This window comes from Lutra lutra, chromosome 14, assembly GCF_902655055.1.
Source record: "Lutra lutra chromosome 14, mLutLut1.2, whole genome shotgun sequence".
Taxonomy (NCBI): Eukaryota; Metazoa; Chordata; class Mammalia; order Carnivora; family Mustelidae; genus Lutra; species Lutra lutra.
In genome coordinates, this window is record NC_062291.1 from 21,676,199 (window position 1) to 21,697,138 (window position 20,940).

The 20,940-nt window shown below is 36.6% G+C and overlaps 1 protein-coding gene across 3 annotated transcripts in view; it reads left to right on the plus strand.

Annotated features, from left to right (window-relative positions):
* BICC1 (BicC family RNA binding protein 1) overlaps positions 1-20,940 on the plus strand; it is a 259,079-nt gene that overhangs the window by 73,277 nt on the left and 164,862 nt on the right. For all 3 annotated transcript variants that reach the window (XM_047702774.1, XM_047702776.1, XM_047702777.1), the window contains exon 2: positions 9,131-9,177. In XM_047702774.1, coding sequence (XP_047558730.1) covers positions 9,131-9,177 — 47 coding nt within the window. The remainder of the gene's footprint in view (positions 1-9,130; positions 9,178-20,940) is intronic.

The window sequence follows — 20,940 nt, forward strand, 5'->3', positions numbered from 1 at the left end:
TTCCTTCCTTTAGGTTTTGTTTGTTCTTCTTTCTTTAGGTTTAAGTTGTTTGAGTTTTTTCTTGCTTCTTGAGGTAGACCTGCATTGCCTCTTAGAACCAATTCTGCTGCATCCCAAAGGTTTGTGTTTCATTTTCATTTGTCTCCATGTACTTCTTAAATTTTTTCTTTTACTTCCTGATTGACTAATTCATTGGTTAGTAGCATGTTATTTAACTTCCATTTATTTGTGGTCTTTCCAGATTTTTCTTATGGTTGATTTCTATTTTAAGAGTCTTTTGGTCAGAAAAGATGCATGATATGACTTCAGTCTTTTTGAATTTGTTGAGGTTTGTTTTATGGCCTAATATGTGATCTGTTCTGGAGCGTGTTCCATATGCGCTTGTAAAGAATGTGTGTTCTGCTGTTTTAGGGTGGAATGTTTGAATATATCTGTTAAATCCATCTGGTCTAGTGTGTCATGCAAGCCATTGTTTTCTTGTTGATTTTCTGTTTAGATGATCTGTCTGTTGATGTAAGTGGGGTGTTAAAGTACCCTACTGTTAAAATTGCAATATTATCAATTAGTTCTTTTATGTTTGTTATTAACTGTTTTATTTGGGTGTGCCCATGTTGATGCATAAATATTATAGTTGTTATATCTTCTTTTTGGATTATCCCCTTTATTATTATAGTGTCCTTTTTTGTCTCTTGCTACAGTTTTTGTTTTAAAGTCTATTTTGCCCAATATAAGTATTGTGAATTTGGCTTTCTTTTGACCTCTGTTTTCATGATAAATGTTTTTTCATTCATTCACCTGCAGGTGTTAGGTCTAAAATGATTCTCTTGTAGGCAGTCTATAGGTGGATCTTGTTTTTTTTTTTATGTATTCTGTCACCCTAGGTCTTTTTTTTTTTAATTTTCAGCGTAACAGTATTCATTGTTTTTGCACCACATCCAGTGCTCCATGCAATCCGTGCCCTCTCCAATACCCACCACCTGGTTCTCCCAACCTCCCACTCCCGCCCCTTCAAAACCCTCAGATTGTTTTTCAGAGTCCATAGTCTCTCATGGTTCACCTCCCCTTCCAATTTCCCTCAACTCCCTTCTCCTCTCTAACTCCCCTTGTCCTCCATGCTATTTGTTATGCACCCTATGTCTTTTTATTGGAGCATTTAATCAATTTACATTCAAAGTAGTTTTTGTGTATTTATTGCCATTTTATTATTTGTTTTGTGATTGTTTCTGAAGATTTTCTCTGATCTTTTCTTATCTTTCTCTTTTTCCTGCTTTTCTGGTTTTGCTTAGTGATATATTTGGATTTCCTTCTCTTTGTTCTTTGCATATATATTAACGATTTTTGATTTGTGATTACCACTAGGTTGGTATATAACATGTTCTGAATATAGCAATATATATGAAATTGATGGTCATTCAAGTTTGAACCATTCTTTACTCATCTTCTGCCCATGTTTCAGGTATATGTTGTCATATTTTATATCCTCTTATGAGTTCCTTGAGTAAATTTTTTTTAAAAGAAATACTAATTTTTACTGCTTTTTTTTTTGTTTGTTTTCTTTCTTCGTACTGTCACATTAGGTCTTTCCTTTCCACTTACAGTCTCCTTTAGTATTTCTTGCAGTGGTCATGAATTCTTTTGGCTTTTGTTTGTCTGAGAAACTATCTCTACTGAATGATAGCCTTGTTGGGTAGAATATTCTTGACTGCAGATTTCTCCAGTTCAGCACTTTCAGTATATTATGCCACTTTCTTCTGCCTTGGAAAGTTTCTGCCTTACGGGTTTTCCCTTGTAAATTACTGACTTCTTTTGTTTTGTTACTTATAAATGTTTTCTTAATCATTGTATTTTGCAGTTTTAATTATAATATATTTTGGTGTGGAGCTGCTTTTGTTTATTCTGTTGGATGTTTTCTGCCTCCTGGATCTGGATATGTTTCTTTCTCCAGATTAGGGAAGTTTTTAGCTATTATTTCTTCAAATAAATTTTCTGCCCTCTTTTTACTCTCATTGTCTTTGAAGACTCCTACAATAAGAAAGTTATTACATTTGATGGAAACACTGAGTTCCTTATGTAGATTTTCATTTTGAATAATACTTTTTTCCTCTCTTTTGTTCAGCTTGATTACTTTCCATTACTCTGTCTTCTAAGTCATGGATTTCTTCCTCTGCTTCTTCCAGCCTGCTGTTAATTCTTTTTCTTTCTTTTTTTAAAAAATATTTTATTTATTTATTTGTCAGAGAAAGAGAGGGTGAGTACACAGCAGGGGGAACAGCAGACAAAGGCGAAGGGAGAAGCAGCCTCCCCACTGAGCAAGTAGCCCAGTGTGGGGCTTGATCCCATGACCCTGAGATCATGACCTGAGCCGATGGCAGATGCTTAACCATCTGAACCACACAGGTGCCCCCAGCCTGCTATTTATTCTACCAAGCATGTTTTACATTATGTTTAGTGAGTCTTTTATCTCTGCTATATTACTCCTTATCTCTGTGTTAAGGGTCTCACTTATGTCTTCCACTCGTTTTTCCTGTCCATTGATGATCATTACTTTAAATTCTTTATCAGGAATGTTAGTTATATCTGTTCTCATTTAGATCTCTGGTTATGGCTTTGTCTTGTTCTGCCATTTGGGACAGATTCCTCTATCTTCTCATTTTGTCCAAGTCTCCATGCCTGCTTCTCTGTGTTAGAAAAGTCAACTATGTTTCCTGCTCTTGATAACCTTATGAAAAAGAGGTCCTATAGTGCCCTGTAGTGTTTTTCTCAAGGTCCTAACACTTTAGAGAGTATCTCCAGTGTATGCTGCAGGTGCTCTTTGATGTGGCCTCTTCTCTACCTTTAGTTGTGGAGTTTGTTCTGACAGTCTTCAGGTCAATTCCTGGGGTATTTATGATGATTTGATAGTTATGTAGTTGTATTCCTGGGATGCGGCAAGACTAGAGACCTCCTACTCCACTACCATCTTCCTCCTGTCTCTTCTGAACATGGGAACTGCAAAACAACAACAACAACAACAAAAAACAATATTTAAGAAAAGCATTAAACTGAAGAAGAAATTCATTCTCAAATTACCAACCACTATTTGAAGGGAAAAAAAAATACTTTTGTCTGTTTCTTCTTGATTTTTCTCTACAGGGCTACATGCTTTTCTTGCTTTTAAATTTTTTTTTTAAAAAACTTTGATTTGTTCATTGTGGTCCCTGAAAGCAGGTAGGGAATTTTAGGAAAGATGAGGTCTGAAAATCCTCACACTTACTGTGATATATAACTTTCAGAAGCTATTGTTCATTACTGATGTTTAAACTTGGAGTGTTTTTCAGTTTACTAGGTATTTGAATGACTTTGAGAATTGAAGGAACTTTAAAAATGGACTTAATGTCTACTATTCAATCAATTCTCAGAACTTTATATGCCACTCTTAGATATGAGTGTTAGATATGATTTATGAAAATAAAAAGTTCTTTGGAAGTATATAATAACTGCATCTTCTTCATCTTTTTATGATTCCTCTTTCAGTGAAATTGGCTCAATTGTCATGGAAGTTTTCTGAAAACAATAATATACAGAATAAAATATCTCACATAGCTCTTTTAGCATATTCATTAAATTGATCTGATAAGTGAATGTTTTAAAATTTTAGTACTTTTGCAGGAGAATCAGGGTACCTAAATGTTCACATTTATTTTCAGGTGACATTCACATACAGCAGCCTTCTTGGTTGTAAATGTGCTACAGTTGGATTGTGTTAAGAAAAAGGGAGAAATGCCTTGAATCCTCATAGAGTTGAAGAATTACTTCTAATTTATTTTTATATTGAACTGTTTTGTTTGTTTGTTTTGTTTTGTTTTGGCTCAGATTCCACAGGGTTGAGGAAAAAACCCATTGCCTGTCCAGCGAGTTTTTAAAGATATTCCATTCTGTGTTTTAAATAACATAATCCTTGTTTTTTTAGATTTGACTCCAGAAAGCATTAGATGTTATACTAGAAAAGCATTTTAGAGTGAAAGGGATATTTAAACAAGTTTCCATATGCCTTAAGATTTTTAAATTGAGTTCCCCCCTTTAATTCAGTAATTAACTAGATTTACCCTGTAGTTTGGTGGGAGTATAATAATTTACACCTGTTTTAACTTTTGCTGTTTTTATTGGCTATGGATTTTGCCATCCCATATTTCTTGTGAAGCAAAAATATCAAATACGGGCAAAGCATTGGAGAAATTATAATAAACATAAAAATTAATTGTTCAGCTTAAAATATGAAATGCTTTACCTGCACAGCCATGTTTCAGTAGTATTGAAGTAATTTATTCTTGAAGTTCTGTGTCATGAAAATAAAGAGAGTTGCTTTCATTGGCAAGAATAATCCAGGGTTTTTACAATCAAATGACTAAATTTTGGAACATCAGGCAGAGGTCATGTTATAAAGACAGAGAAAGCCTGCTAAATCATTTTGTGTGTGTTCATGATACTGTGGAATAAAAAAGATGAGGGTGTATCGGTTTATAAGAATATGAAGACTCAACAGAACTGTTATACCACAGAATATAGTCAGACTTCAAAGGTTAAGGAATGTCACAACATCAGGATGGCTTGGCTCATTTCATAGGCAGTATTTGCCGCTCCAACCATAGCGAAAAGACAACCATTGAGTCAAGATATTATCATATCTCATGGTGTGTTTTTTTTTCTTTTTATATCCAACTCTTATATGGTCTTCCTAAAAGTACCCTGTGTTCTTCAGGCCTGGTGGGAGCTGCCCAGCTATAATGTTGGATTAAGAGTAAAATGAGTAGCTTTTTAGTACATTGTTCTGAATGAGAATAGCTAAATTAAGTTTCTGTTAAGTTTGGTTTGGATGAAGTTGTTACCATGAAAAGATCTTTGGGAAGTTGTCACTAAAATTAAATTTTGATTTTGGCTTTATCTTATTAGTGGGTGACTCTGACTATATGGGCCAAGGTTGTAACTTGAATGAGATCAGGGCCTTCCCAATTTTGACTGACCAGTACAGGGCTTAAATATTCGTGGAATGAAAGAAGGAACTACTTTTTATTCTTTTCTGCATCTGTAAAATGAACTTATTAAATACCTAAGTTTATACTGAGTAGTAAATATTCTGCACAATCTCTCACTTCTTCAGAGGAGTTTATATTTTAATACTGAGGAATTTGGACTATTTGAGAACTGAGCTCTCCAATTTGAGCAGGGAGGATCTGCCACTGGGGTGGCTGAGAGAATGCTTTTGGTGTTATGTCCTTCTCCTTTAATTGGCTTCTGTGGCCTTGACAGCTTTGCCTGCATGGAGTCAGTAAAAGGCTGGCAGGAGACTGAGCAACCTGGGAATGAGATAAGGAAGAGTTACTATATATATATATAGTGCCTATGACGTGGTCTAACCATGGTTTGTACCTGAGACAATGATCTTACTAAGCATCTGGTCGGAGTCTCTTACTAGGGTGCTTGGTGGGCTTAAGGAATAGACACTACTCAGGATTTAGGGGGAAATCAGGCTCAGATTTGGAGTTTCTTATATGTCAATACTTGGAAGGAAAAAGGCCAAAGAATTTCAGTATGAGTATTTTTGGTGCCATTGAGTATCCCTGCTTCCTCTTTCCCTTGATCTCCTAAGGTTGCTAAAGGTGCAGGTTTCTTTTAAATTTTAGATGTTTTTCTAGAACGTAGTTAATTATAATTTGAGTCTAAGGAAAATCCTCTCTCCCTCTTTTTATTCATGCAGGGATTGAAAGGCCATTCTGTGAAGTCTGTTTAGCTGGACTTGGAATGAAGGGGCATTTCAAGGTTGTGACATAATGAGTTTATCATGAGCAAAATAAGTGTCCTAAAGGAAATGTCTGTAATAAAGTGTACTTGTATTATGAAATTTAAAATGATGAATTCTAATTTGTGAAGGAGTTCCCTGTGGGTGAAAGGCGTCTTAATAGGCCTGTCTTGCTTCATAGGCCTTTGAAAATATCTTTGACTCTAAAGTTTCTTTTCAAAGAAGTGTTTCCTCAATGTCACTAGAATTTTTTCAGATCTTTGTGCCACACTATGCAATTTTGATCACCAAGCAATTTTGTCATTACGTAGGGACCCTTCAAACTGTTTTTTGCTTTAGAGATAAAGAGAAAGCCTAAGAGACAGCCAAGCTGAAATGCCCCCAATGCACTTATTAGGTTTGGGTACTAGACCTTTTGTCTTGCCTAGGTAGCCCCTCTAGCTAGGATCATCCACATTTTCCAATTTATTTAGAAAGTATAAGCTTTGCTTTTGTTGTTGTTTTGTTTTGTTTTTATTTTTGTTTTTGTTTTGGTCAAATTTGCTTTTTATGGTTTTTAAAAAAATTTTTTTAAGATTTTATTTGTTTATTTGACAGAGAGAGATCACAAGTAGGCAGAGAAGCTGGCAGAGAGAGAGGAGGAAGCAGGCTCCCTGCTGTGCAGAGATTCCCAGTGTGGAGCTGGATTCTAGGACCCTGAGAACATGACCTGAGCTGAAGGCAGAGGCTTAACCCACTGAGCCACCTAGGGGCCCTCTTTTTAAACTTTTTTAAAATTTGTTTTTATTTTTATTTTTTAAGTAGTTTCCATGCCCAGTGTGGAACCCAATGTGGGGTCTGAACTCATGACCCCAAGATCAAGACCTGAGCTGAGATCAAGATCTGGATGTTTAACTGACTGAGTCACCCAGTCACCCTTCCTTTTTTCTTTTTTTAAAGTTTTAATATGAACATATTTCCAAATTAGAGAGTGAAAATCATAATTGGTAGTGTTAACTTGCAGGAAACTTATTTGTGGAAGTGTGTGATTCAAATGCTCACATGTCTTTGCTCAGTTTCTGTTCTCAGTTCATGCTGTTGGAGATATGATATTTGTACAGAAAGTAAAGTTAAATGGTATTGGCATTATGTATTAGGGTTTTTTGCATTTTTTTGTTATGTTTTTTGCTGCTGTAACAAATTATAAGCATAATAGTATACAACATAAATTTATTCATGTAGTTCCAGCGTTCCAAAGTCTGAAATGGATTTCACTGGCATATATCAAGGTGTTGGCAGGCCATCCTCCCTTCAGAGACTCCAGGGAAGAATCCATTTCCTTGCCTTTCCCAGCTTCTAGAGGCCACCTTTGTTCTTTAGCTTGTGGCCCCCTTTGTCCATCTTCAAAGCCAGCAGTGTAGCATCTCTAATATCTTTCTCCATTGACCTCTCCTTTCTTTGTTATGTGTCCTGCTCTCCTTCTGCTTCTATTGTCACATCACCTTCTTGGATTCTGACCTTCCCACTTCCCTCTTACAAGGACCTTGTGATGACATTGCACCTACCTGGGTAATTCAGGATTGTCTCCCAAGCTCAACAGCCTTAATTTAATCACACCTGCAAAATCCCTTTTGCCACATAAAGTAAGATATTCATAGGTTCTAGGAATTAGGGCATGAACATCTTTGAGGGGCTGTTTAAGCCTGCCATTAGCATAGAGTTTTAAATTTTTTGTTTCTTTTTAGCTCTTCGTTTCGTTTTCTTTTTTTTTAAAAATATTTTATTTATTTATTTGAGAGAGAGAGCGAGTGAGAGAGAGCATGAGGGGAGGGAGAAGCAGACTCCCCACTGAGCTGGGAGCTGACATGGGGCTCGATCCCAGGACCTTGAGATCATGACTTGTTGACAAAAATACATATTTTTACAAGATTATAGAAGGTGTCTTATATTTAACTATGAAATTAAAGCTGGCTAAAAAATTTAATTTTAATACTTGCTATTTCTTTGAGGGAATTTCTTTGAGTTTTGAGTCTTCCACCTAACAGAATGACCTGCCACATTTCTTGGGTCATCATTAATTTTTTTTAAATTGAGGTATATTTGACACACAAGGGTCTTTAATAATTTTAACAAGTGTCCGGGACACACATACACACATGTATATGTATATGCATGTACACACAGTGCTCCTCATCAATATTGACAAGTAGGTGTTTGGGGTACCATGGCTTCCAGATTTCATTGTCTAGGAGTTCTTGCACCAGCTCATTTTCTTGTCTTATCCAAGGGGTGCTTCTCCGGTTAACCACTGTTCCACCCTGCACCTGAATTTGAAACCTGTTTGGTGTTTGCTTTCCTTTTTTTTTTTTTAAGAGAGAGCATGAGTTGGGGGTGGGTGTCCGGGAGGAGGAGGGGAAAGGAGGAGGGAGAGAGAGGATCTTAAGCAGGTTCCACACCCAGCGCAGAGCCCAACACAGGGCTTGATCTCATGACTCTAATATTATGACTTGAGCCAAAATCAAGAGTCAGGTGCTTAATCAACTGAGTCCCCCAGTGCAGTTCGAGGCTTTTGCAAGCAAGATGCTATTGGTTCTTTGTCCCCTCTCTTCTTTTAGTCAAATTGCTTACTCCTCTCCACATATTAAAAAGAAGGTTCACAGACTTATAAGACTTTTGAATGTAGAGACCTGGGTTTCTCCTATATTTATAGTCTGCCATTTAGAAATAAGAACAATTATTCAAAGGTAATGACTTTTAAATTAATCTCACATGAAGTTTTATTGTTGTGCGTGACCTTCTCTATTACCGTTTCATCCTCATGTTGTTTTGTCTCTTTCGTATAAATGTGAATTAAGGAGTGAATTGAAGTAGTATGATGGCAGCTGAAACCCAAGTTGATTATATAGTCATTGCAAAGCATAGAACAAATAGCTAAGAGTATAGGCCTTGTGGGATGAACCACCCATTGAAAAGGCAACCTCATGCCTGGGATTGGTTGCAGATAGGAAGTGCTTAGAGCACTATAGTTTATTATATTGGTAGTTGCATTTGCTCCTGTCATTGCTTAATTATGAAAGGATGCGATTACTTTCATCTGTGAGTGAAAAGAGAGACCTGGGTCTTTCAGACAAAAAAAAAAAAAAAAAAAGTGTGAAATTATCTGAATTATTTGATTGAATTAGTGTTTTTGTTTTTGTTTTTGTTTGTGACTTTCCATCAGATGAGGCCTGTTCAGGTAGGCACTGAGCTTTGGGAGAGCAAGAATGGCATCTCATTTATTGCTCTGTTATTCTCATACTTGATACTTGAAAGGCATTTGAATACAAAGGCTGAAAAAAAAGAAACTATTTTAAATGTATACGTTTTTATTTACAGCTGCTGCTGAAGGAAAAGGCAAAAGTGGGGAAGACTTTTTTCAGAAGGTAAGTTGCTTTGTACTCCTGCCTCTTAGTGATAATTAAGGAGAAGTCAGCGTGTCTCAATGGTTACACTCCAGGCCCATGAAAGCTCCCCTTCCATATGAAGGCAAATAGGTTTCGTTGAGACAGTGGAGATGCTCAGGGCAAAGAAAGGGTGAGATGTTGTTTGGCAAGTAACCATTCTAACTTCTTGCTTCTCCTGAGCAACCCTAATGAGGCAAAGAGGCAGTGAAGGCTGCCAGGTATGCTGTGCTAGTTGTCTTTCACGGCTACCCTCATTGCTTCTTTGCCCATATACATACTTGACCTGGGACGTGGAGAGGAATCCTTCACAGCTTTCCTCATTTCCAGTAAGCACGACCATGGGTGGTGTACTATAATCAGTGAAAGATGAACCTATAGACCTGCTTGCTCACTATTGGTGATGGTGTCCAGTGTGTCCTGACTGTCCTCTGGGAGTTCTGAACTTCACTGAAGCCAGTCTTGCTAGTCATATGTAGCAAAGGGAACTGGGAGTGGACCTGATTGAAAAATGGATATGAGAACTATGATTAGCAATTGATTATTCCTAGTCAGCTCTATTTTAAAGTAAGAGTTTTGTATAAGAGAAGATGCCTATCCTTTCAAAGAAATTGACACAAGTTCTTGTTCTTTTTTCATTTATTTGGATTTATTATATTTGTGTCTTTGTTGTTGGGATCCAGAAAGCATGTGTGTAACAACAAATACACAGATGTTCCGGAGTGAAATAAAGCAGCAACTATAGATGAGGTTAAATAATGCTGTAGAAGGTCATAAGCCTTTGGAAATCACCTGTGTGTAACCAGATGTGGCCTTTACAGCCTCTTTATTTTTTGTTCTGTGTAATCTACATTTTTTCTTTTTTGTTAGCTTCAACATTTTCTTCATTCTCTGCCAAGAATATGGAAGCAAATATTTTCAGCCAGTACTTGTATTGCCATTTCTTCATTCTGAAAGTATTTACCACCTGCTGTATTCCACACGCTAGAGAGACTAAAATGAGCAAGGCATAGTCCTTGCCCTGAAGAAATTAGTCTGCTGTCTGACAGTAAAGTATAGAAATAGCAGGAGAGTCTGGGGCTGCAGAGGGTTAAGCACTTGACTGGGGCTCTAGGAGATAAGAAAGGACTTCTTGAGTACTTAGGAGTAGTAGTTAATTGAAGACGTAGGCTTGGGTGGGCTGGGAGAGCATTCTGGGCAAAGAAAAAATGTAAGAAAGCTAAACAGGGTTGGAAGAATTCCTGTGACATTTGGCTTGCACACATGACATCTGTGGGGTTCATAGTTCATGGTGAGATATAATATCTTATGAAATACCTTATGTGTATTGGGGGGGTTTCCTAAAGGGACTTAAATTTAAAAAATTTTAGAATGCTATGCTGGCCAAATAGAATGTGTCTGACCAGAGTTTTCTACCCCTCTTTAGGCTCATCTGTTGAAGTTTCTATACTTACCTGAAACCCCTTACTTGGCATTATCTGATAATGGTTAATATCCAACTTATCATTACCTGGGCATTTCAGAAGCCTCTTCCTGTACCTCAGGCAGGCTTGCCATGAGGGAGGAAAGGAGAAGACAAATAGTAGAAATCAAAGATCTGCTTTGGGTTGGCTGTGAAGGGACAGAGAGATGTGATCTGTGGAAGGATTTTATTTCATTGTTTTTTAGCTTGTGGACAGATGGAAAAAGCAGATTATTCAGCTTTGTTTGACTGCGACATTTGAAAAACTGAATCAAAACATGGTGTATGTGGTCATAAAGGACCTTCATTCTTAGAAGATTTGCTAATATTTATCACCCTTTTTGGAGCCATATAGACATTCCAGCAGTTTAAATAGAAACACATGTTTGAATCCAGAAACATGTGTGCATCCAGCAAACCATGCATTGGAATCATAGATTCCATTCCTGGTCACAGGTTAATGAATTCCCTGAATAACTAAATGGGAATAGTTTTCATCTCTTTATGTTCTTCTTGAGTTCAGTAAAATGTCTTCCTGATAAATGTCCATGCAGATTTTGGATAGTCACCCTGGAAAAGAAACCTGTGACTTAATAAAAGGCAAACATTCCAAATTCTAAAAGAGTAATTTTCAGTGTTTTGACCAGACAGGAGTAGACATTATGGTTCATCTACAGTAGAATGAAGTAATGGAGAAGTATTGAATTGTTCTCCAGGAGCTGACTTCTAGTTTCACACATATTCCAGTTTCAGATAATGACATTTGGGAAGTATTTATGAATAAGAAATGGGCCACAGTGCTGGTCATTTCATCTATGAGAAAATAATTTTCTTTTCTCAGAGTTAGGCAGATATGAAGGCTGTATATGGTCATTATTAGAATATGTTTTGGTTTTGATTCTCAGTGTGTATCTCAGACCAAAATTAAAATCTCTCTTGAGTTGACTTTAAAATTTGATCTCCCTTATTGTTTTATAACATCTAAGCTTTGTACTGGCTTTCCCTAGAGAGGAGATTGGAGAAGGAGTGTGAGGCTTTTATATGTTAATTTTTGTACTATTAAAATATATGTAAAATCATAAAATATGCTTTACTAAATTTAATTATTCTCACAAAAATTTTTCAAATTAAAAGAAAATCTTCAAGAATAAGAAATCTTTAAGAATTAGATTTGGTAGATTCGCAAAAGAGTTTAAATTGTAATCTAAAACTACTAAGGTCATCAAATGCATTGTTTCAGATTCGGAGCAGTGATTGTTTAGTTTATACTTGAACTTCTCCAGTAGGGTCACATTTATTGTTTCAGAGATTTACCTCGTTTCTACATACTGTTTTATCGCGTGTATTTGTAAAGTTTTATTTCCCCTGGTACTCTATTAGAGCAAAAGGCTAACCTGTTATAGCAGAGAAACTCGATGATTTGGTGGCTTAAAGAACAGTTATTTCTTTTACTTTTTGTAGCATTATAAGGAGAATATTCCCCATTGGTGGGTGGCTCTGTCCTATGCTATCAGTTAAAGACCCAGATTCCATCTAAGAAGTAGCTCTGTTACTCCTTAAGGAATGGACCTCCTCTTTGTGGTTGGTTTGGGTGAGCACCATGTGTAAATGGGAGCTGGTAAGTAAGAAGAAGAGTATACAGGAAGTATGCCCCAGTCTTAGGCCTAGACCTGGAGGTATATGTCATGTCTTATAACCAATTGGAGAAAACTGGTTACATAGGCTTACCAAACTGTTGTCATGGGGAAGGAGGAGGAGGAGCATATGGAGGAGGATTGATTTTTGTAAGCACTGTCTACCAAAAGGCAGATAGTTCTGAAAAATGGGTGTAGTGGAGTGCAGTGTCATCCTGTGGTATGCTTTGAAACCTTTTGTGTTAGTTTTAGGGCTGCTGAAACAGTGTATCACAGTCTGGGTGACCACAGAAATTGACTGTCTCACAGTTCTGGAGGTAGGAGTCCATGAGCAAGGTGTAAGCAGGGGTGGTTCCTCACAGCCGACTGTGAGGGAGAACCTGTGCCATTCCTGTTTCCAAGCGTTTGGTGGTTTGCTTACCATCTTTGGTGTTCCTTGGCTTGTAGAAGTGTCCTCCCCATCACTGTCTTTGTCTTCACAGGCACTCTCCTTGTGTGTGTGTGTCTCTCTCTATCCAAATTTTCTCTTTTTGTAAGGACAATGGTCATATTGGATTAGGGCTCACCCCAGTGAACTCATCTTACTAATTACATCTGCTGTGACCCTGTTTCCAAATAAGGTCGTAATCTGAGGTACTGGGAATTAGGATTTCAACATAGGCATTTTTTGTGGGACACAATTCAACCTATAAACATTTCTTAATGGAGGAAGTCATTCTTTAGGAAAATTCAGTATAATTAGAAAATTTTCCTCAAAGTGTAAAGGTTATTTATCATACTTTACACATTTTAAGTGCCTACTCATTTATATTAAATTTATTCTTTTTACTTATTACAAGTCATTTCTAAATTATCTAGAACAAATATATAATTAATGCAGAAGAAAAAAAATGTAATCTGTCATCCCATCTTTGAAAGAGAACTATTTATATACTCTTAGCCTTTTTTGTGTGTGTGTATATTAAAAATGCATATAAGTGCTTTTTAAAATATTCTCTGATTGGCTGATAGAATTATAAATCAGACTGTTTGCATTGGGTACATTCCAAATGTTTTTCTGTATGAATGCTTTGCAAGATCTCCAGTAATTGTACTTTTTATTCTTTGGCTGTAACTATACTTACAAAAAGGAAGGAATGGATACAACTTTATCATTTCTCTCTAGCTCGCTGTCCACCTCTCATGGCAACTTTAATTGAAACACATGGAAATGATCTGCCAGGATTTTTACAGTTCTTTGGGCAGTTGTTCATGGCTTACTCACTGTCTGTCCTGTTTCCTTTTAATCAGTTCTTTTTTTTTCTTGTGAGATGACTATGGCCAGATTGGAGGGAAAACGTGTTACAGTATATTAGGTGGGGACGAGTATAGCGATTGTGCTACGAATGTGACTCATCAAAGCACAGTGCTTTATTTAGGAATCCTGAATCCCAATGGCTGAAGAAGACAAAATCCAGTCAGCATCATAACTGATGAAAGCTAGGTTTTCCATTGCATCAGGTTATATACATTATTTCTCCCCAAAGTATACATCACACATTTTTAATGCAGGGATAGTTTATAGTCTTAATAGTCTTAAAATATGTCAGTTTGGAAAACTGACCGATATCCTATGGCTTTTCATGAGAACAGTAAGACTAACATAAATAAGATACTGTTTGGTGGCCTATGTGTTGTATTTTTAGTACCCTCAAACTCATCCTTTTAAGGCAAACAGATTACTTTTGTCATTTTAAGACTGAAAAGTAGCAAGTGTTAATCTTCTGAGGAAAATTGTGGAAGAAGTATTTGTTTCCCTATGCACCACAAAATGAGTGTTTTAGTTGATCTTAGGGACTTCTTTAATCTTTTTATTGGGGCAGGGGCCAAAGCAGAAATTATAGAATTGCTTCTACTTTTTCCATGGGTCATTTTTTGTATGTGTTGAATAGATATTCCTCTGGTAATAGAAATAAATTTTGGTTTAATTATTTAAAAATGAATTCAATTAACTATAGCCTAGGATATACTTTCTCTAACACTAAGACTTTACGCTTAAACATTTTAAATTCTGTGTAAGTAAAATTAAGATATTTTAAAGTTTTAATCTTGGTGTTTGTTTTAATAGGTAATGTATTCACATGGTTCGCAATTCAAACATTACAAAAAGGTGTATATACAGTGAAGAGTATTTGGTGTCACAGTTCTGAAGATGTATGGAGAAGGTTATGCAGCATTAAAGTGTTGATTCTAATTTTAAGCAAAGGTGATCAGGAATGGATGTCACCACTAAAAGGCAGTTAAGTCTTGAAGCTAACATTAAGAGATGTTGAATTCTTATTCTTGATTATAACAGTATGGCCCCGAGAATAAGTTTCAGTGAGAGAATTTGTTGTCACAGTTCTCCCTGGCTAAACAGGAATGACTGACCATTTATAAGATTTAGAAAAATAGAACAACCCTTCCAAAATAGGTTGTCTGATCTTTTTAAAAGCTGTTAAAGGTAGGAATCGATCCTATGTTTTGTTTTGTTTTTTTAAAGATTTTATTCATTTACTTGAGAGAGAGTATGAGAGAAAGAGAGAGAGACTGTGTGCACACAGGAGCATGGGAAAGTGGCAGAGGGAGAAGCAGAGTCCCCACTGAGCAGGGAGCCCTATTCTGGACTCCATTCCAGGACCCTGGGATCATGACCTGAGCCAAATGCAGATAATTAACTGGCTGAGCCACTCAGGGGTCCTGATCCTGTGTTTTTTAAAAAGATTTATTTATTTATTTGAGAGAGAGAGAGAGTGGGGGGAGGGACAGAGGGAAAAGGAGAGAATCCTCAAGCTGACTCCCTGCTGAGTGCAGAGCCAGAGGTGGGGCTCTATCCCAGGATACCGAGGTCATGACCTGAGCTGAAATCAAGAGTCCAGTGCTCAACCAACTGAGCCACCCAGGCACCCCTTGATACCATTTTTATGCCTTGTAATTTGCTCTCTATTATCTAGCAGATAAGGGAGAGAAAAGATTAAGAAAAAGACTAAGTAACTTGTTAATCATCCATTCTCTGGTCTTCTAAGTTGTCTTGGTGTTTTATCTGACATGCGTAGCCTGGATGTTGGGCCTATGTTTGTAGCATGCTCTGTAATCACGTGGAGTTCTATTGTCTTGTCTATTTTGGCTTTATTTCTGGCAGCCATTTCACACAACTGCTTTATGAAAACCCATTTTGTCTTTTATTCCTCTCTCTGCAACCACAGGTAGGGGATTGTCATTAAGATTCCTATAAAACATAGCTTGATGGTAGTCAGTATACCCTAATTACTACTATGATTTTTTTCAGTGAATAATCTTAAATCAGTATCTGGTGAAGTTTAGTTTTTTCCAGTTAGAATATTCTCTCTTCTTGAAACCAAACTCAAGGCACTGGTTCATGTGGAAAATCAAAAACTGAATTCATGAAAATTGGTTTTTTAAGAAGGGTTACTAGGCAGGACTCTGGATTAAATAGTGACATGCAGTGTACCTGGCTGGGATAGAATGGCAATTGAAAGGTCCAGTTAAGTGATTTATTGGTCTTAGTTTAAAATGGCTTTTATATTATTTTGTAAAATGCTCTCCCTGATTGGATTAAAGTCCTTAATCCTAATAGTTGTCAATATTTTTCTTAATTGAAAAATATTGAGATACAGACTTCTTTATTTATGGCTGATATTAAGATTTCAGGGCAATTTTAACATGGCACAGGTAAACAAAAATTATACTAATAACTGATAATATGCAAATATAAACATATTTGGGGGATTAGAAGCAATTTTTCAAGATAGTGGCATTAACTATTTCTGAGGTGGGATTAAGTTTGATTAGTTCTAATCAGAGGAGCCTTGCAATTGCTTTGGTATATATGTGTGTATATTTAATTATGTCCTTTGATTGTTATATGATTCAAATTGTCTTTATATCTAAGAAAGATAAATTCAGTCGTGTATGTACATACATAGTACACCATCAGAGAGGTGTCTAGAGATCATTGTAAAAGGATGTTCATGTGTTAATATGTATAATAATTAAAATTAAAATTGATTAAAAATAAGCTACATGCTTAATATAATGCTTGAAATATGCTATATCCAAACTTTGTATTATTAGGTAGACATTAAAAATCATGCTTTTTTGGTAAGTAAGAACTAAGAAATGAACTAAGAAAATGAGTTTCATATAAATATAAAAATCAGGACAGAAGGTATATAAATAGCTTGTCTCAAATTTTCTTATATATATTTATGCTTTGAAAAATGATTGGGGCAGAAGTTATGCCAAATGATAGCAGTGATTGGCTTGGCTGTGGGATTATGGTTCATTTTTATTCTTTCTCTGTACTTTCCTTATGGTGGGCTTCTAATACTTTTAAAACCAAGACTAACAGCAACTACCATGTCATGGAGAAAAGCAGATCATCATGGCTAATAGTTTGAGGTTGTTCACAGATACATAAATTGTTGTCAATTTATAGCATATACAAAATTTTGTTGAAAAGAGTCTGAGAGGTCATCTGGTTCTGCTTCCCATCAAGCCCTGCAGTTCCTTCTGTATCATAGCAGTTGTAAACAGAGTAGATCCCAGGTATATACAAGGCAGATCATTTTTTAGTCGGTGCTAATTTTTTAGAAAGTCCCTCCCCATTTGCCCTTGCTTTGCCATTTGGAAGTCTAAAAATTGTTGAAGATGGTTTGTACAACATCTCTATGTCTTCTTTTCTTTAGACTAAAGATACTTAGTTTCTGATTTATCGTCTGACATAATTTTCAGACCTCTCACCATTCTGTTCACTCTCAGGGTCAGGGTCCCATGTGGCAACAATATCTGGGTACAATATTTTGTCTGTATAGTGATAGTGAGGCCTGAAAATCTGTGATATTGATGTGATTCAGAAGTAGGTAAAGATTACCTAACCTGTGCGTTGGTACAGATGTGAAGAAATGACATTTCTTTCCATTCTTCACCCAGCTGAGTAAGGCTGGCCCCAATTCATCGCTAGGTACATAACATAAAATGAGGATACTTGATTTCAGACTGACAGGTCAGGGCCCACTTAGATAAAGCTCACACGTTCTGTCTCTCACTCTAAGCTCTTGGCCTGACATTTGGCTTGGAGACAATGTCACCCTTATGGTGACCCGCATATGAAAGTGTAGAAAGCATCTCCCTGGAAGACTTCACCTGGCTCTGTGACTCAGTAGTCCAAACTCCTGTGTGATTTTCTTTCTTCATTATGGACTCCATAAGGTTACCTAGGGTAAAAGACTCAGCTGAAGTGTTACAGTCCATAAAACAGTGGGTCTGTGTAGTGCCATTTAGTGTGACTTAAGTGAATGCTCTGACAGTTAGTAAAGAGCTTAAGCTTTATTGACTTAAAATGGGTTAACAGAAGAATTAGTGCCTTTTAAAGTTGGTTATGGTGATGGTTTTTTTTTTCTTCTGGACAGCGCTCTGAATAGACTTGGATTGAGTTTTTTCAAGGTCAGACAGCTAGTTGGTAGCAGCCAACTTGAAGAGTACATTTCTGACTTTGACTATTTTTTTTTACTATTGTTAATAAAACCCAAGTGATTTTCTTTAACTTAGCAATTATCATGCTCTCTTGGGTGGGCCATTCTTCTATAGTTGAGAGAAGTTCTGTCTAAAGCTACAAGTTATGCGCAGTAGGGCTCTGAAGTGGGGTTGTTACAGTGCATGAGATGGATGACTACAAGGCTGAAGCCAAATTAATACAGTAAAATAAATGGCATGGATTTTGTTGTCCTTTATAACTTGTTTAAGCATGTTTCAAAATCATATTGAGGGTCGGTCATTTTGAAGTTTGTACCTCCGATATTTTATTTTATTCTATCTAGAAGACTTGAAATAATGGTTTGTTAGAATCTCATGAATCAGTTCTTTCTTGAATTTTGGGACCCTTTCTTTTTTTTAAAAGAGCAACCTTCTTCTTGACATGTTTAATATTTTGCATTTTTTTTTTTAGACAAGGTGGATTATTTTGGAATTTATTCTCAACTCTTACCTTGCTTGTGTCTCTGAATAGTACTTTTACATATATGTACTTCATTACATGTCTGCCTTTTCCCATATCCTGTTGTGAAGAAGGAGAGGAGCAAGCCATGTTCTACACTGCCTTGCCCTATTTCCCAGCTCATCCAGGCACAGCTTATGGACCTAGATGTGGGTGCCAGATCCAGAGAGGAACTTTCTATAGGCGTGGGCCATGACCAGTGTGACAGGCTCTGAAAACTCACAGAATGAGATTCATCTCTAACAAACTGGGAGACTAAGACCCAGAGTGCTGGTGGGAATGGAATGGGAAAGGTCATGATGTCGGATGGGTGAGGGAGAAACTGGGGGATGGAGTTGGCCATGGAAAAGCCGGAATTATGAAGGAGAAAGGGCTGTAAGTAAGCAGACGCAATCCATCCACAGAAGACAACATGAAGCAAAAACCAGAGGGATGACCCGATACGCTGGAAGTGAGACATGCCCCTACAGAGAGTTGGCACAGTTTGTGTTGCTTCTCAAAGTTTGATCTACAGGTGTCCTTGGAATCTTCTCCCCTTTTCTTGATGGAGTTGAGAAGTCATGGGGCCTTGTAATCAAGATGCAGACTAAAACACATAAAAGGCATCCGATTACTTGAATAGTTATGTAATTGTCCTCTCTTCAAAAGGCTTGTGCATTATGTGTAGTTTAACTCCTCAACAAATGACTCAAACTAAATTTTATCTTTAAAGGAACAGTGCTCTTTAGATGAGGCATAAGGACATTTTCTTAAAACCTGTCATTAAAATTATAGCAGCAATACCACAGTGAGTTTAAAACATGAAAAAAACACTATACTAGTGTATGATGAATACTTTTTCTATATATATGTACTGTATGTGAATAGTTTTTTTTATTCAGGGTGTGTTTCTTTTTGCTAGTCAGTTGCCAGCATTATTCAAGGAATAAGAAGGTCATTGCTATTAATATCTTAGGTGGAAAACGCTTATGCTGTTCTTATTTTCCGGAAAGATTTTGTTGTGGGATTTCCTTCTTCTTTTTGGCCATTGACATTAATGTTGTTTCAGTCACTATTATAGATTTTGTGGGAAGTTTGTAGTCAGCCAACATGCAGAGGGATTAGTACAGCATGAAATATTTTCTGTTTTTCTTAATTGTGGTTAAGGAGGACTCTTTGTTGCTCTATGACTCTTTATGTAACATGATCCTTGAATTAAATTATTAAATATTCTGAATGTTATTCTCTTATTTTGTATGTTTAGCAGTTGTGGCTCATCCCAAACGAGTTTTTTTTTGCAGTTTTTTATTTCTTTGGGTATAAATTCCTTCTTGAAAGAATTGTCTTTTGACACTTCAAGTGGTGAAAATATAGATTTCATTACCTTTCTTTTTTCTTTCCTTTAGTGAAATCAAAATGCTAGGAGAAGTGTGTAAGTATGTATTTCCTTCCTTAGCATTTACTACTCTTAGTGGTCACCGTAGATTATCAGTCAGTCATTCCAATTTTCTGCTTCTTAATGGTTAAAGTGATGATAGGTTGGGAATGAAGGAATTTAGCCAGAGATGAAACCAACTATTGGCAAATATATAGAAGCTTCTGTACTTTTTTTTTTTTTTTTTTTTTAGTTCACCACCAATTTCTTCTTTGAGAGAATAAAACCACCCGGCTTCAATTCCCATGTGCCTGTTTACTTTGGAGTTACCAGGAAACCTTAATCCCCTGTGAATGAGAAAACGTTTAACTTAGTTTGAAGTTCTTTTCTTAAATAGAACTTCTTGTTAATTTTTCTATGGGATCTTTTAAGACAATTGTTGTAAGTCAATAGTAGTTGCTGTTTGAGAAGCTCTGTGGCATGTTCCCTAGGTTTGGAGAGCCTGTTTTATTTTATTTTATTTTTTTTGTTTGTTTGTTTGTTTGTTTTACCCCTTTTCAGCCAGTCCCTTGAGAGGGAGATATTAACAAAATTGAGGAAATAGTGTATATCAGTATTTAACTGGAACATGGATAGATGTTTCTTCTCATTTGAGTGCCATTCTACCTTAGTATCTCTCTCATACATTAAAAATATGATGAGCTACCTCAATCTGTGAATCTAAAAACTCTCCCATTTCTCGTAGGGTCCATGGGACTGCTAAAGAAGAAATAATTTCTACCTTCAAAGAGTTTCCAAGCAAAGGGGGAAAACGCTTATAGAATGGGCTAGAGTGAATGATTATGTATTGGCTTTACAATAGGATACCACTCATGAGATACTTACTGACCTCACTGGGAGCTAGACACTGTCGAGGTACAGGACTGGAGAGGGACAAGGTAGATCTATGGACCCTGTCCTCAAGAAGGTCACACTTGAGAGGCGAAAGTGTTTGAGTAGAGATATGAGGAGTATGTGAACTGAGTATGATTACTATATTGGGTAAGATTAGATAAAACTGCGAGAGAGTTTCTGGCTGAGAGCAGGGCTTAGATTCGGTTAAGATGTCTTCCAGATCTGTGATTTCTTGATTTTCAGTGTCTTAATGGAGGCAAAACGGGAAGGCATTCCGGGCAGAAAGAATAAACTAAGTGCTTTTGCAGAGGTGAAACAAGGAAGAGGGAAGACTGTTTCTCTGTCATCTGGTTCAGAAAACAAATGA